The sequence below is a fragment of the Rattus norvegicus genome, chromosome 7 (assembly GCF_036323735.1).
Source record: "Rattus norvegicus strain BN/NHsdMcwi chromosome 7, GRCr8, whole genome shotgun sequence".
Classification (NCBI taxonomy): Eukaryota; Metazoa; Chordata; class Mammalia; order Rodentia; family Muridae; genus Rattus; species Rattus norvegicus.
In genome coordinates, this window is record NC_086025.1 from 11,314,980 (window position 1) to 11,336,509 (window position 21,530).

Here is a 21,530-nt window from a genome sequence, read left to right on the forward strand (position 1 = left end):
TTTTATTTTTCTTATCGATATATATGTGTGTGTGTGTGTGTGTGTGTGTGTTATTGTGCCGGTTAGGTTAGGTATCTAGAAAGGTGAGAAGAGAGCATTTCATCCCTTGGAGCTTGATTTACAGGAACTAAATTTTGGTCTTCTGGAGAGCAGCAAGTAGTCCTCTAACTTTGAACAAACTCTCCAGAATCTCCACAAAATATCCAGATGTATCTATCCCTGTGTGATCTGAAGAAAGAGCCCCAGTTTCTGGCTCTGTAGCTACACCCTCTGCAATCATGGGAACTTCATCCAGTCCAATGATGCACTTTACAGTTTCCTTCTAACAGTCTTTCCAGAGCTCTCTTCACATCTTTATTCCTTAGACTATAAATGAAGGGGTTCAGCATGGGGGTGACCACAGTATACATGACCGAAGCACTTGCAGCAGAATGTGAGCTTTGGACCACAGCAGAACTGACGTACACTCCGAGGCCTGTACTATAAAATAAGGAGACAATGGAAAGGTGAGAGGCACATGTAGAAAATGCCTTGTACTTCCCCTGAACTGTGGAGATAGAATGTATGGAGGATACTATCTTGAAATAAGAGTAAAGGATGCCACTGAAGGAAATGGCTGCCAACATAACAGGTACAAGATTCATTATGAGGTGACTTGGAAAGTTGTCTGAACAGGTGAGTTGGGACAGCTGATTAAGCTCACAGAAGAAGTGAGGGATTTTCACATCTCCACAGAAGGTCAACTGTAGCACAATTAAGCTCTGTATGAAGGCATGGAAAATGCTGATAACCCAGGACAGCAGAAGCAGCAGGATACAGAGCCGGTGGTTCACAATGACTGTGTAACACAGTGGGTGACAGATAGCCACATATCGGTCATAGGCCATCACAGCCAGGAGAAAGTTGTCCAATTCTGCGAAAACCAAGAAGACACACATCTGGCTAATACAGTCTTCATAGGTGATGGTCTTGCTCTGGGTGTATATATTTACCAACATCTTTGGGATGGTGGTGGAGGTGAAACAGATGTCCACAAAGGATAGGTTAGCAAGGAAAAAGTACATGGGTGTATGCAAATGAGACTGTGTGATGATGGCCATAATGATAAGCAGGTTCCCAAGCACTGTTACCAGGTACATGGACAGGAATAGTGCAAAAATGAGGAAGTGAAGTTGTGGGTTTTCTGTAAATCCAAGAAGAAAAAAACTTGAAAATCTTCTTGTGCTGTTCCCTGATTCCATCAGTCACATGTGTCTAAAGGAAAGGTAACAAGGCTCTTATTCTCACATTCCTGATATATGTGATATGTTACATCTTATGTTTTCAACAAATTAACTTCTGAATTGTTTTCATGGAATTGTTCAACTTAAGGAATCCCTCCTGGTAATTGTGATAGACATTCCTTTCACTCTCTAAACCATTCCATTAAAAGTTTCCAAAAATTCTACAATTTGAATGGGAAATTATTATGAAAAATATTGTGAGGGATTAATATAGTTCAGGATGTGTTTAGAGATTTATAGAAGTTGGTAACAACAAAAAGAATTTCACATCTATGGCTCAATGAATAGAATATAGGCAAACAAAAAATACAATCTTCTCTCTTTGGGGTGATTGTATGCATATTGACCATGTATAGAGTCAGCAGATTTCACCCTTTTAATAATGTGAACACAGACACACAGACACACACACACACAAACACACACAAAAACTCTCTCTCTCTCTTTCTCTCTCTCTCTCTAACACAAGAGACAGAGAGAGCACAGAGAGAGGGGTGAGAAGAAGGGATGGAGAGAGGGAGGGAGAGAGAAGACAGACAGAGAGAGAGAGAGATAGAGAGAGAGACAGAGAGAGAGACAGAGAGAGAGAGAAACAACTAAAAATTTAAAAGCAGTTATCTTTTAACAGGACAAGGAGTGATAACTCAGCGAAGAATATTAAAGCATATATAATTGAAAAGGAAGATAGAAGCTGTCTTTATTTGTCTGTAATGTGCCTGCATATATCTGTGATTTATATATTTTGGGGGATTCACACACAGGACTTTCTGCATAGGAACCAGATAACATTCTGACCAGGTCATTCAGTGTAGTGGGATGTTCTGTGCCTCATAGGATGCTTAGAAACATCCCAGCCTCTAATGAAGCTTCCCTGTATGACAGATGCTAGTTCTAGACACTGAAGAGTGAAATTGTTTCACACCAAGAATTACAATTTGACCTAAAAGCAAAATTGTTATATCAGTATGGATATAATTATAAATCTATGAAAAAGAACACAAAATATCATCCCAGTGGATCCACAGGCTCAAATATACAGTACTCTACATGGTGTGAAACAGCTAATCTGTACTATGAACATTCATTTTCAGATGTCCCTGGCTCTTATTTAGTGGGAAGATAGGGAGAGAAGTAGAAAAGGAAACTGGAGGAGATATATAAGGCATAATGACAGACCTAGAATCCTGCTGGAGCATTTCATACACAATGTTTGAGCAAGGAGCACACATACTATGTAGAGAGACAGTTTAAGATATAATAAGAACCCCTGACACAGAAAAGGGCAGCATCACATAATCTTTATTCCTTGGTACCTTGAGATTATGGAGATTTTTTCATTTCATTTAGTATCATCACTACTTTTATTTATACAAAGTGCTGTGGCTCATTGTTACATATCTGCACTTTTATAATAGAGGATCTCAATCACATTTCCCTGCTCTACTACATTTTCTCATGTGTCCTCTCTCTCACTCTTTCCTATTAGCATGTCCACAATCCTACAAATTTTTAGTATGACATGTTTTCTTTAGTGTGGCTAAAGGTAGGGAAGCACAAAGGAGTGAAAGGAAGGGTAATCATGATACAGTGCAGTGTTACTATTATGTTGTCATTGATTGTGGCATTTAATTTATCCCCAGTAACTTCTAATATGCATACGATTCAGAGGGATGACTCCACACAAGTACACAGCATGCGATGGTCACATCAAGGGATTTAGTGCTGCTCTTTCCTTCAACATTTATTACTTACGTATGTTGTAAGGATTTACATTCCTCTGTTCTAAATTTGTTTAAAAAGCATGTAATAAATGACGTGTACATTTTTTAAAGTAACTTTTTAATTATTCTATGAAATAAATATTAGATGTGAATGTATACATAATAAGTTTCAAACTGAGATCCCCTTGGCATACTGCAGATCCTGAGGTCTTCAGCACTCATGAAGTATTATTTGGTATCAGTTTGAATCTCCTTTTCTCCTATGATCTATTTTCCTAGACTTCAGTGACATCCTCTACTTTATATAACATTTTTATTTTTGTTTAGTGTGCTTCAATATGAACCAAATATCTAAAAGAACAATTTTTGATGACATTACAAGGGGTAAGTAACCTTTAATTATATGTATTATAGTCTTTTATTTTTTTTCACAAATTGCCTGCTTGCCACTTATCCCTCTAATGTTCCTACGTTTGTTTTGTTTACCTGTATGTATTTCAAACAGCCACCATAAACTCTTGAAGACTTGAAAGTAAGCAAATATGATTTAAAACCACCTATAAATACATGGAGGCTGCTTTATCAAAACGTATTGTGTATCAAAGAGCTACATGTACAAGTATGCTCAAGTACATGGATGTTTCCTAGGTGATTTGTACCATGCAAATAATGAATAAATTGATGCTAGCCTCCCCTTTTGGGGTTATATCTCATTGCAGACATGCGAATAGTAAAAGAAGAAAAAACAAAGATGAAGAAACACGCTGGAAGCATGTAAAAATGACCTAATGGTGGCTGATTATAACAGGTACAGGTATACAAAACAAACTTTTAATTATTACCATAAACACATATATAGGAACATTAAAGGGATAAGTGGCAAGCAGGCAATTTGTGAAAAAATGAAAGAACTCTAATATGTACACTGAAAAAGTGCACTCCATACCAGAATTATAAATGTTCCCACAACACAAAAAAGACTTCATAGACATTTTCAGTAGAGAAAGGAAGTGACCAATAACCTTATAGAAACATTGAGACTCAAAGACTGAAACAATACCTCTCTCTCTCTCTCTCTCTCTCTCTCTCTCTCTCTCTCTCTCTCTCTCTCTCTCTGTGTGTGTGTGTGTGTGTGTGTGTGTGTAAGAGGTGATGTTTAATAGCCATTTCTCAACAATGTGTAAGAATGTTTTCTACTGATGTTTCTCATCATCATAAAGACAATAAATCTTATTTAATACAAAAAATGGCTTTATTTCACTGCATGACAGCCCTTCATTCTTCCATTACTTTTAACCGTAAAGTTTATTGGGCAGTTCCTACACTGTAATGAACTTGAATGGCAATGTAAGCTTAGAGAAATCCCACTACACTAACAGGGACTGGCTCTCCAGTGTCCTCAGATGGACAAACAGGATCAGTTATCTTTGACACTCTCCTGCAGTGTCTACAGTGTTCTGAAACTCACCTGAGCACTCTCTTTGAAGAGGTTCTCTGAATGATAGCTCAAGATTCTCCCTGAATGTTGAAACTGAAGCTTTTAACCAGTTCACACAGCACAAAGAACTGGAAACACTTAGGACTTAGAATGCAATGAGTTCTCCCTGTCCAGCTTCTGTCCAAGACTGCATACTCTGAAGGCCATCAGAAGATGAGCTTGAAGTGTCCTATATTTGCTCGTTGGGCACATTTCCCTATTTTTACATCATTATCCTTTAAGCAGCTGATTACCCTCTGGGACACAGGTCTGGAAAGCCAAGAATTTAATTTTGCTGATTCCCAGGGACCAATGACCTTTGGTTGTCTCTTCTCCATTAACTACTTCTCTCTAGAGGTCTTGTGTCCTAGCAACTTTACCCCATTGACATTTTCCTATAGCTCAACACAAATGGCCTCTCTCAAGTTAATCTCAAGAACCTTTAAAATATTAGTCAGTGCCTTGTACAAAAATCCCCAACGCTTTAGAAAATTGTCATCACCTTGTGTCTGAAAATATGTGTGTATGTTTGTTTGCCTGTATACATGAAGTGCACCTTCAGGGGCCAGAAGAGGGGATTAGATACTGTAGAACTGGAGTTAGAGATGGTTGTGGGCTACCATGTGTGTTCCAGGCACGAAACCTGGACTGATGGCATGGTAGTAAATGTGCTAGCTTCTGCTCCACCTCACCAACCTTTCTCTTTGCCCTTATTGTACTTGGTCTTTGACAATTTCATACAAGTCTTATATACATTTTGATTGTTACAAATCAATCCCAACTCACCCCTCTTCCTACAGCTTCTTATTCCTGGTCCACCTTTCACCTTCAGCTTTCCCCCTTCTTATTATATTTTTATTTTTTTTCAGACTCACTGAAATTAAGTAGTATCATGATTCTGGTCATAAGTGTAGATCTACACACTCAAGTCTGTTTGGGTCCTCAGTGGTCAAAAAACTAAAATGAATGACTATAAGAATTTGTCAGTAGTCAGTAGTTCATCAGGGAGGAGCAGAGCGCCATCTCCCTACTTCAGTCACAGTGATGTCATGGCGGTTTTGCTTTTGTCATGCTCGGAAGTAAGCATCTTGCATGTGTGTCTGTCTGTGTGGCTCTATATAAGATCGTTCCTACATGCAGTCAGTCATGAATTGGGGTGAGTATAAGGGTCCTGTTTAGAACTGTGCTTTCAGGTGTTACTTTCAGTAATGTGAACAGCCATGCATCTACAGTCACCACTGTTCATTACAAAGATCTATTTCTCTAATTAGAGCTGGGAGTGTTAGAGGCCAGTTGGTTGAGTATTAACTGTATAAACTACCGACTTGACCAATATATGGAACGATTAAGTGGAAGTTATTTTTATTACTAATTTAATATGGGAGAGGACACGGAGGTGGCCTCTTCAGGTTCCACATCCCACTGCTATGCATCGCAACTAAGTTCCCCCTCCTTGACTCTTGGGAACCTCCACTATCCCAGGTCTCTGGCACTTCCTAGAGATTCCTACCACCCCGACCACTGGCAGCTGCAGATTTCCATTCATTTTCTTGGCTCTTTGGTTCTCTCTCCTGTCTTGACTTGAACCTGACAACACCCTTCCTTCCATTCCCTCTCCCACCCAGTCTCTCTGTGTATCCTATGAGTATTTTATTCCCCATTCAAAGAGTGATTCAAGCATCCTTGCTTGGGCCTACATTCTTTTTTATTGAATATTTTTTATTTACATTTCAAATGTTATCTCCTTTCCTGGTTTCCCATCCATAAACTTCCTATACCCTCCCTCTCCCCCTTCTTGTATGGAGGTGTTCTTCTACCCAACCACCTAACTCTTCCTTCCTCCCCACCCCAACATTCCCCTACACTGGGGAATACAGCCTTGGCAGGACCAAGGGTTTCTCCCATTGCTGCCCAACAAGGCCATCTTATGTTACATATGCAGCTGGAACCATGAGTCTGTCCATGTGTACTCTTTGGATGGTGGTTTAGTCCCTGGGAGCTCTGGTTGGTTGGTATTGTTGTTTTTTATGGGGTTGCAAACCCATTCAGCTCCTTTACTCTTTTCTCTAACTCCTCCAATGGGAACCCCATTCGCAGTTCGCTGGGTGACTGCCAGAATTCATCTCTGTATTTGTCGATGCTCTGGCAAAGCCTCTCAGGAGACAGTTACATCAGGTTCCTGTCAGCATGCACTATTATATTCCCCATACGAAGGGAGATTTAAGCATCCTCATTTGGGCCTACCTCCTTGTTTAGCTTCTTTGGGTCTGTGGAGTATAGCATGGGTATCTTTTACTTTATGTCTAATATACATTTATAAGTGAGTATATATACCATGCAGGTCCTTTTGGTTCTGGGTTACTTCATTCAAGGTTTATCCATTTGCCTACAACCTTCATGACGTTCTTGTTTTTAATAGCTAGATACTATATTGGGTAACTCAGCCCCATTTTCTATATTGATTCTTTGGTTGAGGGACATCTGGGTAGTTTCCAGTTTCTGGCTGAGAACAAAGCTATTATGAACATATGAGACCCAGCAGTGTGGTGAAGTATGCTTTTGGAATATACCTAGGAGTGGTATAGCTGGATACTCAGATAGAACTATCTTCAATTATCTGAGATACCACCAGACTGATTTCCAGAGTGGTTGCACAAATTTTCAATCCCATTAGCAGTGGAATAATGTTGCCCTTTCTCTGCACCTTTACCAACATGTGCTGTCACTTGAGTTTTTGATTGTGTCCATTCTGATGGGTGTAAAATAGAATTTTGGAGTCAATTTGATTTGCATTTCCATGATGACTTAAGATGCTGAACATTTTTAAGTTAATTTTTTAAATTTTATTGGATATTTAATATATTTACATTTCAAGTGTTATTCCATGTCCTGGTTCCCCCCTATCTCATACCCTCTTCCCCTGCTTCTATAAGAATGCTTCCCCTCCCACCCACCCACTCCCATATCTCTGCCCAGGCATTCCCCTACACTGGGGTATTGAGCCTTCAAAGGACCAAGGGCTTCTCTTCCTTTTGATGCCAGAAAATGCCATCCTTTGATACATGTGCGGCTGGAGCCATGGGTCTCTCCATGTGTAAGCTTTGGTTAGTGATTTAATCCCTGAGAGCTCCAGTGTGCTCTGGTTGGTTGATATTGTTGTTCTTCCTATGGGGCTACAAACTCCTTCAGCTCCTTCAGTCATTTCCCTAACTCCTCCATTAGGGTCCCCATGCTCAGTATGATGGTTAGCTGAAAGCATCCTTGTCTGTATCAGTAAGGCTCTGGCAGATCCTCTCAGGGAATATCTATATCAGCCTCCTGTCAGCAAGCACTTCTTGGCATCAGCAATAGTGACTGGGTTTGGTGACTGCATATGGGGCAGTCTCTATATGGCCTTTCCTTCAGTCTCCGCTCCACTCTTTGCCCCTGTATTTCCTTTAGAGAGGAGCAATTCTGGATTAAAATATTGGGAAGGGTGGGAGCCTTTATTAACCTCTGTTCTCTACAGGTTCTCCCTCCCCTTTATTGGGCATTTCAGCTAATCTCAACCATCTTGGGTCTTGGGAGCCTCTTGCTTTCCTGACACATGGGACTTGCTAGTGGCTAACCCCAGTTACCCATCCACAGTTGCTACACACCTATGTTCACATTACTGACACTGTGTATATTATCCCTGTCTCCTATCACACCTGATTGTGTCATCTTTTCCCCTCCCACTGCTCTATTCATCCCAAGTCCATCCCACATTCTACCTCATATATTTTGTTCCCCCTTAAAGAAGGACAGAAGCATCCATAATGTGATTGTTCTTCTTAAGCTTCATGTGGTCTGTCAATTGTATCTACGGTATTCCCAGTTGGGGCTAATATCTACTTATATTGGATACCATGTGTGTTCTTTTGTGATTGCATTATCTCACTCAGGATGATATTTTGAAGTTAAATCAATTTGTCAAAGAATTTCATGACGTCACTGTTTTTATTAGCTGAATAGTATACTCAGGTGGGGCAGGCTCTAAATGACCATTCCTTCAGTCTCTGTTCCAAACTTTGTCTTAATAACTCCTATGAATATTTTTGTTCCCCTTTTTAAGAAGGACTGAGGCATCCACATTTTAGTCATCCTTCTTCTTGAGCTTCATGTGGTCTGTGGATTTTACCTGTGGTAATTCAAGCTTTGGGGCTAATATTCACTTATCACTGAGTGCATACCATGTGTGTCTTTTGTGATTGGGTTACATCATTCAGGATGATATTTTGTACTTCCATCCATTTGCCTATGAGTTTCATGAGGTCATTGTCTTTAATGGCTGAATAATACTGCATTGTGTAAATGGAGTAACACATTTTCTGTATCCATTCTCTGTTGAAGGAAATCTGGGTTCTTTACAGCTTCTGGCTATTAAATGAGGCTGCTATGAACATAGGGAGTATGCATCCTTGTTATGTGTTGGAGCATCTTTTGGGTTTATGCCCAGAAGTGGTACAGCTGGGTCTGCAGGTAATATTGTGTCCAATTTTCTGAGGAACCGTCAGACTGATTTCCAGAGTGATTGTAACACCTTGCAATGCCACCAACAATAGCGGAATGTTCCTCTTTCTCCACATCCTCACCAGCAGTTTTCACCTGAGTTTGATCTTAGACATTCTGCGTGGTGTCAGGTGGAATCTCAAGGTTGTTTTGATTTGCATTTCCCTAATGACTAAAGATGTTGAACATTTTTCAGGTGCTTCCAAGACATTCGATATTCCTCAGTTGAGAATCCTTCGTTTAGCCCGGCCCGCAGCAGCTCTCTGCCCCCAGACCCTGTGAGAGAGAGACCCAACCGCCTGGTCAGGTGGGCACTCCTGAGGCTGCAGAGCGGAAGAGACCACCAACACTGCTCACCCCTGCCCACATCCCTGGCCCAAGAGGAAACTGTATAAGGCCTCTGGGCTCCCGTGGGGGAGGGCCCAGGAGCGGCAGGACCCCTGCCTGAGACACCACCAGAATCTGAAGGAAACAGACCGGATAAACAGTTCTCTGCACCCAAATCCCGTGGGAGGGAGAGCTGAACCTTCAGAGAGGCAGACAAGCCTGGGAAACCAGAAGAGACTGCTCTCTGCACACACATCTCGGACGCCAGAGGAAAAAGCCAAAGACCATCTGGAACCCTGGTGCACTGAAGCTCCCGGAAGGGGCGGCACAGGTCTTCCTGGTTGCTGCCGCTGCAGAGAGCCCGTGGGCAGTACCCCACAAGCGAACTTCAGCCCCGGGACCACAGGTAAGACCAACTTTTCTGCTGCAAGAAAGCTGCCTGGTGAACTCAAGACACAGGACCACAGGAACAGCTGAAGACCTGTAGAGAGGAAAAACTACACGCCAGAAAGCAGAACACTCTGTCCCCATAACTGACTGAAAGAGAGAAAAACAGGTCTACAGCACTCCTGACACACAGGCTTATAGGACAGTCTAGCCACTGTCAGAAATAGCAGAACAAAGTAACACTAGAGATAATCTGATGGCGAGAGGCAAGCGCAGGAACCCAAGCAACAGAAACCAAGACTACATGGCACCATCGGAGCCCAATTCTCCCATCAAAACAAACATGGAATATCCAAACACACCAGAAAAGCAAGATCTAGTTCCAAAATCATATTTGATCATGATGCTGGAGGACTTCAAGAAAGACGTGAAGAACTCCCTTAGAGAACAAGTAGAAGCCTACAGAGAGGAATCGCAAAAATGCCTGAAAGAATCTCAAAAATCCATGAAAGAATTCAAGGAAAACATAAATAAACAAGTAGAAGCCCATAGAGAGGAGACACAAAAATCCCTGAAAGAATTACAGGAAAACAAAAATAAACAAGTAGAAGCCCATAGAGAGGAGACACAAAAATCCCTGAAAGAATTCCAGGAAAACACAATCAAACAGTTGAAGGAATTAAAAATGGAAATAGAAGCAATCAAGAAAGAACACATGGAAACAACCCTGGATATAGAAAACCAAAAGAAGAGACAAGGAGCTGTAGATACAAGCTTCACCAACAGAATACAAGAGATGGAAGAGAGAATCTCAGGAGCAGAAGATTCCATAGAAATCATCGACTCAACTGTCAAAGATAATGTAAAGCAGAAAAAGCTACTGGTCCAAAACATACAGGAAATGCAGGACTCAATGAGAAGATCAAACATAAGGATAATAGGTATAGAAGAGAGTGAAGACTCCCAGCTCAAAGGACCAGTAAATATCTTCAACAAAATCATAGAAGAAAACATCCCTAACCTAAAAAAAGAGATACCCATAGACATACAAGAAGCCTACAGAACTCCAAGTAGATTGGACCAGAAAAGAAACACCTCCCGTCACATAATTGTCAAAACACCAAACGCACAAAATAAAGAAAGAATATTAAAAGCAGTAAGGGAAAAAGGTCAAGTAACATATAAAGGCAGACCTATCAGAATCACACCAGACTTCTCGCCAGAAACTATGAAGGCCAGAAGATCCTGGACTGATGTCATACAGACCCTAAGAGAACACAAATGCCAGCCCAGGTTACTGTATCCAGCAAAACTCTCAATTAACATTGATGGAGAAACCAAGATATTCCATGACAAAACCAAATTTACACAATATCTTTCTACAAATCCAGCACTACAAAGGATAATAAATGGTAAAGCCCAACATAAGGAGGCAAGCTATACCCTAGAAGAAGCAAGAAACTAATCGTCTTGGCAACAAAACAAAGAGAATGAAAGCACACAAACATAACCTCACATCCAAATATGAATATAACGGGAAGCAATAATCACTATTCCTTAATATCTCTCAATATCAATGGCCTCAACTCCCCAATAAAAAGACATAATTAACAAAATGGATACGCAACGAGGACCCTGCATTCTGCTGCCTACAGGAAACACACCTCAGAGACAAAGACAGACACTACCTCAGAGTGAAAGGCTGGAAAACAACTTTCCAAGCAAATGGTCAGAAGAAGCAAGCTGGAGTAGCCATTCTAATATCAAATACAATCAATTTCCAACTAAAAGTCATCAAAAAAGATAAGGAAGGACACTTCATATTCATCAAAGGAAAAATCCACCAAGATGAACTCTCAATCCTAAATATCTATGCTCCAAATACAAGGGCACCTACATACGTAAAAGAAACCTTACTAAAGCTCAAAACACACATTGCACCTCACACAATAATAGTGGGAGTTTTCAACACCCCACTCTCATCAAGGGACAGATCATGGAAACAGAAATTAAACAGTGATGTCGACAGACTAAGAGAAGTCATGAGCCAAATGGACTTAACGGATATTTATAGAACATTCTATCCTAAAGCAAAAGGATATACCTTCTTCTCAGCTCCTCATGGTACTTTCTCCAAAATTGACCATATAATTGGTCAAAAAACGGGCCTCAACAGGTACAGAAAGATAGAAATAATCCCATGCATGCTATCGGACCACCACTTCCTAAAACTGGTCTTCAATAACAATAAGGGAAGAATGCCCACATATACGTGGAAATTGAACAATGCTCTACTCAATGATAACCTGGTCAAGGAAGAAATAAAGAAAGAAATTAAAAACTTTTTAGAATTTGATGAAAATGAAGATACAACATACCCAAACTTATGGGACACAATGAAAGCTGTGCTAAGAGGAAAACTCATAGCGCTGAGTGCCTGCAGAAAGAAACAGGAAAGAGCATATGTCAGCAGCTTGACAGCACACCTAAAAGCTCTAGAACAAAAAGAAGCAAATACACCCAGGAGGAGTAGAAGGCAGGAAATAATCAAACTCAGAGCTGAAATCAACCAAGTAGAAACAAAAAGGACCATAGAAAGAATCAACAGAACCAAAAGTTGGTTCTTTGAGAAAATCAACAAGATAGATAAACCCTTAGCCAGACTAACTAGAGGACACAGAGAGTGTGTCCAAATTAACAAAATCAGAAATGAAAAGGGAGACATAACTAGAGATTCAGAGGAAATTCAAAAAATCATCAGATCTTACTATAAAAACCTATATTCAACGAAACTTGAAAATCTTCAGGAAATGGACAATTTCCTAGACAGATACCAGGTATCGAAGTTAAATCAGGAACAGATAAACCAGTTAAACAACCCCATAACTCCTAAGGAAATAGAAGCAGTCATTAAAGGTCTCCCAACCAAAAAGAGCCCAGGTCCAGACGGGTTTAGTGCAGAATTCTATCAAACCTTCATAGAAGACCTCATACCAATATTATCCAAACTATTCCACAAAATTGAAACAGATGGAGCACTACCGAATTCCTTCTACGAAGCCACAATTACTCTTATACCTAAACCACACAAAGACACAACAAAGAAAGAGAACTTCAGACCAATTTCCCTTATGAATATCGACGCAAAAATACTCAATAAAATTCTGGCAAACCGAATTCAAGAGCACATCAAAACAATCATCCACCAGGATCAAGTAGGCTTCATCCCAGGCATGCAGGGATGGTTTAATATACGGAAAACCATCAACGTGATCCATTATATAAACAAACTGAAAGAACAGAACCACATGATCATTTCATTAGATGCTGAGAAAGCATTTGACAAAATTCAACACCCCTTCATGATAAAAGTCCTGGAAAGAATAGGAATTCAAGGCCCATACCTAAACATAGTAAAAGCCATATACAGCAAACCAGTTGCTAACATTAAACTAAATGGAGAGAAACTTGAAGCAATCCCACTAAAATCAGGGACTAGACAAGGCTGCCCACTCTCTCCCTACTTATTCAATATAGTTCTTGAAGTTCTAGCCAGAGCAATCAGACAACAAAAGGAGGTCAAGGGGATACAGATCGGAAAAGAAGAGGTCAAAATATCACTATTTGCAGATGACATGATAGTATATTTAAGTGATCCCAAAAGTTCCACCAGAGAACTACTAAAGCTGATAAACAACTTCAGCAAAGTGGCTGGGTATAAAATTAACTCAAATAAATCAGTTGCCTTCCTCTATACAAAAGAGAAACAAGCCGAGAAAGAAATTAGGGAAACGACACCCTTCATAATAGACCCAAATAATATAAAGTACCTCGGTGTGACTTTAACCAAGCAAGTAAAAGTTCTGTACAATAAGAACTTCAAGACACTGAGGAAAGAAATTGAAGAAGATCTCAGAAGATGGAAAGATCTCCCATGCTCATGGATTGGCAGGATTAATATAGTAAAAATGGCCATTTTACCAAAAGCAATCTACAGATTCAATGCAATCCCCATCAAAATACCAATCCAATTCTTCAAAGAGTTAGATAGAACAATTTGCAAATTCATCTGGAATAACAAAAAACCCAGGATAGCTAAAGCTATCCTCAACAATAAAAGGACTTCAGGGGGAATCACTATCCCTGAACTCAAGCAGTATTACAGAGCAATAGTGATAAAAACTGCATGGTATTGGTACAGAGACAGACAGATAGACCAATGGAATAGAATTGAAGACGCAGAAATGAACCCACACACCTATGGTCACTTGATTTTTGACAAAGGAGCCAAAACCATCCAATGGAAAAAAGATAGCATTTTCAGCAAATGGTGCTGGTTCAACTGGAGGGCAACATGTAGAAGAATGCAGATCGATCCATCCTTATCACCCTGTACAAAGCTTAAGTCCAAGTGGATCAAGGACCTCCACATCAAAGCAGACACACTCAAACTAATAGAAGAAAAACTAGGGAAGCATCTGGAACACATGGGCACTGGAAAAAATTTCCTGAACAAAACACCAATGGCTTATGCTCTAAGATCAAGAATCGACAAATGGGATCTCATAAAACTGCAAAGCTTCTGTAAGGCAAAGGACACGGTGGTTAGGACAAAACGGCAACCAACAGATTGGGAAAAGATCTTTACCAATCCTACAACAGATAGAGGCCTTATATCCAAAATATACAAAGAACTCAAGAATTAGACCGCAGGGAAACAAATAACCCTATTAAAAAATGGGGTTCAGAGCTAAACAAAGAATTCACAGCTGAGGAATGCCGAATGTCTGAGAAACACCTAAAGAAATGTTCAACATCTTTAGTCATAAGGGAAATGCAAATCAAAACAACCCTGAGATTTCACCTCACACCAGTGAGAATGGCTAATATCAAAAACTCAGGTGACAGCAGATGCTGGCGAGGATGTGGAGAAAGAGGAACACTCCTCCATTGTTGGTGGGATTGCAGACTGGTAAAACCATTCTGGAAATCAGTCTGGAGGTTCCTCAGAAAATTGGACATTGAACTGCCTGAGGATCCAGCTATACCTCTCTTGGGCATATACCCAAAAGATGCCTCAACATATAAAAGAGACACGTGCTCCACTATGTTCATCGCAGCCTTATTTATAATAGCCAGAAAATGGAAAGAACCCAGATGCCCTTCAACAGAGGAATGGATACAGAAAATGTGGTACATCTACACAATGGAATATTACTCAGCTATCAAAAACAACGAGTTTATGAAATTCGTAGGCAAATGGTTGGAACTGGAAAATATCATCCTGAGTGAGCTAACCCAATCACAGAAAGACATACATGGTATGCACTCATTGATAAGTGGCTTTTAGCCCAAATGCTTGAATTACCCTAGATCCCTAGAACAAACGAAACTCAAGACGGATGATCAAAATGTGAATGCTTCACTCCTTCTTTAAATGAGGAAAAAGAATACCCTTGGCAGGGAAGGGAGAGGCAAAGATTAAAACAGAGACTGAAGGAACACCCATTCAGAACCTGCCCCACATGTGACCCATACATATACAGCCACCCTATTAGACAAGATGGATGAAGCAAAGAAGTGCAGACCGACAGGAGCCGGATGTAGATCGCTCCTGAGAGACACAGCCAGAATACAGCAAATACAGAGGCGAATGCCAGCAGCAAACCACTGAACTGAGAATAAGTCCCCCATTGAAGGAATCAGAGAAAGAACTGGAAGAGCTTGAAGGGGCTCGAGACCCCAAAAGTACAACAATGTCAAGCAACCAGAGCTTCCAGGGACTAAGCCACTACCTAAATACTATACATGGACTGACCCTGGACTCTGACCCCATAGGTAGCAATGAATATCCTAGTAAGAGCACCAGTGGAAGGGGAAGCCCTGGGTCCTGCTAAGTCTGAACCCCCAGTGAACTAGACTATGGGGGGAGGGCGGCAATGGGGGGAGGGTTGGGAGGGGAACACCCATAAGGAAGGGGAGGGGGGAGGGGGATGTTTGCTCGGAAACCGGGAAAGGGAATAACACTTGAAATGTATATAAGAAATACTCAAGTTAATAAAAAAAAAATTTAAGTAAAAAAAAAAAGAGAATCCTTCGTTTATCACTGTACCCCATTTTTAATAGGGTTATTTGATTCTCTGAAGTCTAACCTCTTGAGTTCTTTGTATATTGGATATTAGCACTCTACCGGATGTAGGATTGGTAAAGATCTTTTCCCAATCTGTTGCCTGCTGTTTTGTCATATAGACAATGTCTTTTTCCTTACAGAGGATTCTCAGTTTTATGAGATTCCATTTGTCAATTCTTGATCTTAGAGGATAAGACATTGGTGTTCTGTTCAAGAAATTTTCACCTGTGCCCATGTGTTTAAGGCTAGTCTCTGCTTTCTCTTCTTTTAGTTTCAGTGTATGTGGTTTGATGTGGAGGTTCTTGATGCACTTGGACTTCAGCTTTGTACAGGGTGATAAGAATGGATCAATATACTTTCTTCTACATGCTGACCTCCAGTTGAACCAGCACCATTTCTTGAAAATGCTCTTTTTTCCACTGGATGGTATTAGCACCTTTGTCAAAGATCAAGTGATCATAAGTGTATGGCTTCATTACTGGGTCTTCAATTATATTCCATTAATCTACCTGCCTGTTTCTGTACCAATACCATACAGGTTTTTGTCACTATTGCTCTGTAATACACCTTGACGACAGCAATGGTCATTACAACAGAACATCTGCTCTCTGAAGTTTCTATTTGGAGGCACTCAGAGCTATGAGTTTTCCTCTTACCACTTTTTTCATTGTGTCCTATAAGTTTGGGTATGTTGTACCTTCATTTTCTTTAAATGCCAAAAAGTCTTTCATTTCTTTCTTTATTTCTTTTTTGACTGAATTATGATAGAGTAGAACATTATTCAGCTTCCATATCTGTATGGTCGTCTTGGTGTTTTTGTTGTTATTGAAGACCAGCCTTAGTCCATGGTGATGTGATAGGATGCATGGGATAAATTCAATCTTCTTGTATCTGTTGAGTCCTGTTTCATGACTGATTATATGCTCAATTTTGGAAAAGGTACTGTGATGTACTGAGAACAAAATATATTCTTTTGTTTTAGGATAAAATATCCTATAGATATCTGTCAAGTTCATTTGGTTCATTACTTCTATTAGCCTTATTGTATCTCTTTCAGCTTCTGTTTCCATGATCTGTAAATTGAAAAGAGTTGGTTGTTGAATTCTCCCACTGCTATTGTCTGTGATGAAGTGTATGCTTTGAACTTTAGTAAAGTTTCTTTTATGAATGTTGGTTCTCTTGCATTTGGAGCATAGAAATTCAGAATTGAGAGTTCATCTTGGTGGATTTTTCCTTTGATGTGTATGAAGTGCTCTTCCTTATCATTTTGATAACTTTTGATTAAAATTCAATTTCATTCAATATTAGAATGGCTACTCCAGCTTATTTCTTGGAACAATTTGCTTGAAAATATTTTCCAGCCTTTAGGTCTCAAGTAGTGGCTGTCTTTGTCATTGAGGTGTGTTTCTCATAAGAAGCAAACTGCTGGATCCTGTATATGTATCCCGTCTGTTAATTTATGCCTTTTTTTATTGGGGAATTTTATTGGGGAATCAATGTTAAGAGATATTATGGAGTACTGGTTGCTGTTTCCTGTTATTTTTGTTGTTAGTTGTTGAATTATGTCTGCATATATCTCTTCTTTTAGGTTTGTTGCAAGAGGAATATTTTCATGCTTTTTCTTTGGTATCGTTTTCCTCCTTGTGTTGGAGTTTTCCATCTAATATCTATTATTGGGCTGGATTTGTGGAAAATTATTGTGTAAATTTGTTTTTGTTGTGGAATACTTGGGATTCTCCCTCAACGTTAATTGAGAGTTTTGCTGGATATAGTAGCCTGGGCTGGCATTTGTGTTCTCTTAGGCCTGAATGACATCTATCCTGGATGTTCTAGCCTTCATGGTCTCTGTTGAAAAGTCTTGTGCAATTCTGATACATCTGCTTCACCTATTTCCCTTACAGTTTTCAATATTCTTCCCATGTTTTGTGCATTTAGTGTTTTGACTATTATGTGATGGGAGTAGTTTCTTTTCAGGTCCAGTCTATTTGTAGTTCTGTAGGCTTCTTGTATGTTCATGGTCATCTCTTTATTTAGGTTAGGGAAGTTTTCTTCTATAATTTATTGAAGATATTTACTGGCCATTTAAGTTAGGAATCTTCACTCTCTTCTTTACCTATTATTTTTAGGTTTGGTCTGCTCATTGTGTCCTAGATTGCCTAGATATTTTGGGTTAGGAGCTTTTTGCATTTTGCATTTTCTTTGACTGTTGTGTCAATGTCTTCTATGGTATCTTCAGAACCTGAGACACTCTCTTCCATCTCTTTTGTTCTGTTGGTGATGCTTGCATCCATGATTCCCGATCTCTTTCCTAGGTTTTCTACCTCCAGGGTTGTCTCCTTTTTTGATTTCTTTATTGTTTATATTTCAATTTTTAGATCTTTGATGGTTTTGTCCCATTTCCTTATATATTTTGTTGTGTTCTCCTGTGTTTAAGGGAGTAATTCATATCTTTTTTAAAATCCTCTATCATCATGATGGGATATGATTTTGCTCCGAATCTTGCTTTTCATGTGTAATGGGGTATCCTGGACTTGCTGTAGTTTGAGAATTGGGTTCTGATGATTCCCAGTAGCCTTGGTTTATGTTGTTTATGTTCTCGTACTTACCTCTTGCCATCTGGTTATCTCTAGTGCCTGGCCTAACTGTCTCTGGATCCTGTCCTTCTTGTGATCCTGGTTCTGTCAGAACTCCTCAGAGTCCAGCTGTCTTTGTGATTCTGGGATTCTGGGATTCACGGATCCTCAGTGTTTCAGACTGGGAGTTTCTGGGAGTGAAGCTGCCTCTGAGATACCGATGTCCTGGTGTGACCAAGCTCCTGAGTTCTTGTCATGTTAGAGCTCCTGGGAGTCAAGCTTTCTCTGGCTGTTGCAGGAGTGTGATGGGGGAGGCCAGAGCTCTGAGTTTGTTCTGGCTTCAGATGCAAGCTGGAAGGAACCCATGCCTCTGGGTCGTCAGTGGTTTGTGTTCCCCTGCTTCCTATGTGAGGCTCAGTTATGCTGGGTTTGGGGGAAGATGTTATGGCCTCAACTGTGACCTTGAGTATGTCAGATCTCCAGTGCTCCTGGGTTTGTCTGATTTTCTAGGATTCGAGTTTCCTCTCTGATCATGTGCTCCTATGATCTTGGGTCTGTTAGCACACCTGCAATCTTGTGATCCTGTATTCCTATAATCCTGGGCATGTCAGAGCACCTGGGTGACAGGCTTCCTATGGGTCTTTTGGAAATGGGTGTGGTACCAGTACCCAAGGACTGCTCAGGGCACGTGTTCAAACTGGAAGGAATCCACACTGCTGGCTGGGCAGGGGATTCTGTGTCCCTGGATCTTGGGGAAAACCAGTAACTCTGAGTGTTCGGGCAGATGTTGTGCCCTCCTCACCTGTGTTTCTAGGCATGCCTATTGGAGTCTAACTTTTTGTGTTTTTATATATTTTGAATATTAGCTATCTGTCAGATCAGGGGTTAGTGAAGTCCTTTTCCCACTTGGTAGGCTGTTCTTTTTTCCTATTCACAGTGTCCTTTGCCTCACAGAAGGTTTTTAGGTTCATGAGGTCCCATTTATCAATTGTCAATCAATGACCCTGAGTCATTGCTGTTTTGTTCATGAAATTTTCTGCTTTTCCAATGTGTTTAAGGCTATTTTCCACTTTTCCTTTATTAGATTTAGTACATCCAGTTTTACATTGAGGTTTTTGATGTACTTGGACTTGAGTATTGTGCAGGGTAGTAGATAAGGTTCTCTTTGCAGAATCAGAGAAAGGACTGGAAGAGCTTGAAGGGTCTCGAGACCCCATATGAACAACAATGCCAACCAAACAGAGCTTCCAGGGAATAAGCCCCTATCCAAAGACTATACATGGACTCACCCTGGGCTCCAACCTCATAGGTAGCAATGAATAGCCTAGTAAGAGCACCAGTGGAAGGGGAAGCCCTTGGTCTTGCCAAGACTGAACCCACAGTGAACATGATTGTTGAGGGGAGGGTGATAATGGGGGGAAGATAGGGATGGGAAGCCCATCTAGAAGGTGAGGGGGAGGGGCTAGGGGGATGTTGGCATGGAAACTGGTAAGGGGAATAACAATCGAAATGTAAATAAGAAATACTCAAGTTAATAAAGATAAAAAAAATTTAAAAAGGATCTCTTTGCATTCTTCTACATGCAGACATCCACTTAGACAACCACAATTTTTTGAAGATGCTTTCTTTTTGGCATTGTACAATTTTGGCTTCTTTGTCAAAATTCAAGTTTCCATTGGTGTGTGTGTTTATTTCTGGGTCTTCAATTCAATTCCCTTAATCAGTCTGTTTCTATACTGACATCATATAGTTTTTATCATTAATGCTCTGAAGTACAACTTGAGAGCAGGAATGATGATTGGATATCTTCTTCAATTTCTCTCTTCAGTGATTTGAGGTTTTTGTCATATAGGTCTTTTCCTTGCTTGGTTAGAGTTCCACAGAGTTTTTTCATTACTTGTGGATATTGAGAAGGATGTTTTTCCTAATTTTTCTCATCCTATTTATGATTTGTATGAAGAAGAGCTACTCATTTCTTTGAGTCAATTGTGTGTCCTGCTACTTTGCTGAAGGTTTTCATCTGCTGTAGGATTTATCTGGTAGAAATTTGAGGGTCATTGACATATAATATCATATCTATGAGTAGTGATACATTGACTTCTGTCTTTCCAATTTGTATCCCTTTGATCTTCATTAGTTGTCTTATTGCTCTAGCTAGAATTTCAAGTAGTATATTGAATATAGAGGAAGAGAGTGGGGGGGCTTTCTTTTGTCCTTGAATGTGTTGGATTACTTTAAGTTTCACTGTTTAAATTTGATATTGGGTATTCACTACCTGTATATTGCTTTTATTGTGTTTAGGTATATGCCATGTGTCCTTGATTTCTCTAAGCCTTTTTACTCAGAGACAAGTTAGATTTTGTCAAAGTTTTTTGCAGCATCTAATAAGGTGATTTTGTGATTTTTTTCCCTTAGATCTGTTTATATGGTGGATTACATTGATGGGTTTTTATATATTGAACCATCCCTGCATTGCTGGAATACATCCCACTCGATCATGATAAATAATGTATTTGACATATTCTTGGATTTGACTTATGAGTATTTTGAGTATTTTTGCATTGATGTCATTAAAAATTGGTTTAAAATTCTTTCTTTGTTGAGTCTGTGTGGTTTACGTATCAGCAAGATTGTGGCTTCAAAAGTTTGACAGTGTTCTTTCTTTTTATATTTTAAGTAATTGAAGGATATTGGTTTTAGTTCTTTGAAAGTCAGTAGAATTCTTTGCTGAGATCATCAGGCTGTGGGCTTCATTTAGTTTTTCTCACATCTCTGGTATCTAAGTATTTCCTTCATTTTTATTTATAAATTTTTCTGATTTTACCTTTAAGGCCTGTCTCTGCTTTTTATTATATTCCTTTTCTCAGTTAGATTATTTACTTTATCTCTCTCTTCCTTCTTTCTCTAAGCCATTTACACAGACAATCCGTAGAGTCCAGAAGCTTGATGTTCTTCCCTTTTTTTCTTTTCTTTTTATTAGCTATTTTTATATTTACATTTTCAAATGATATCCCCTTTTCCAGGTTTCCCTATTCTATCCCCTGTCCCCTTCTTCTATGAAGGTGTTCCCCCCAACTACCCGCCTATTTCAACTTTCCCATC

The 21,530-nt window shown here is 39.8% G+C and overlaps 1 protein-coding gene across 1 annotated transcript; it reads right to left on the bottom strand.

Annotated features, from left to right (window-relative positions):
• Nucleotides 1-287: 287 nt before the first annotated feature.
• Or7a38c (olfactory receptor family 7 subfamily A member 38C) lies at nucleotides 288-1,241 on the bottom strand. The gene has a single exon (NM_173335.2). It carries the CDS (start codon nucleotides 1,239-1,241, stop codon nucleotides 288-290), a length of 954 nt encoding a protein of 317 aa, NP_775457.2.
• Nucleotides 1,242-21,530: the final 20,289 nt, after the last annotated feature.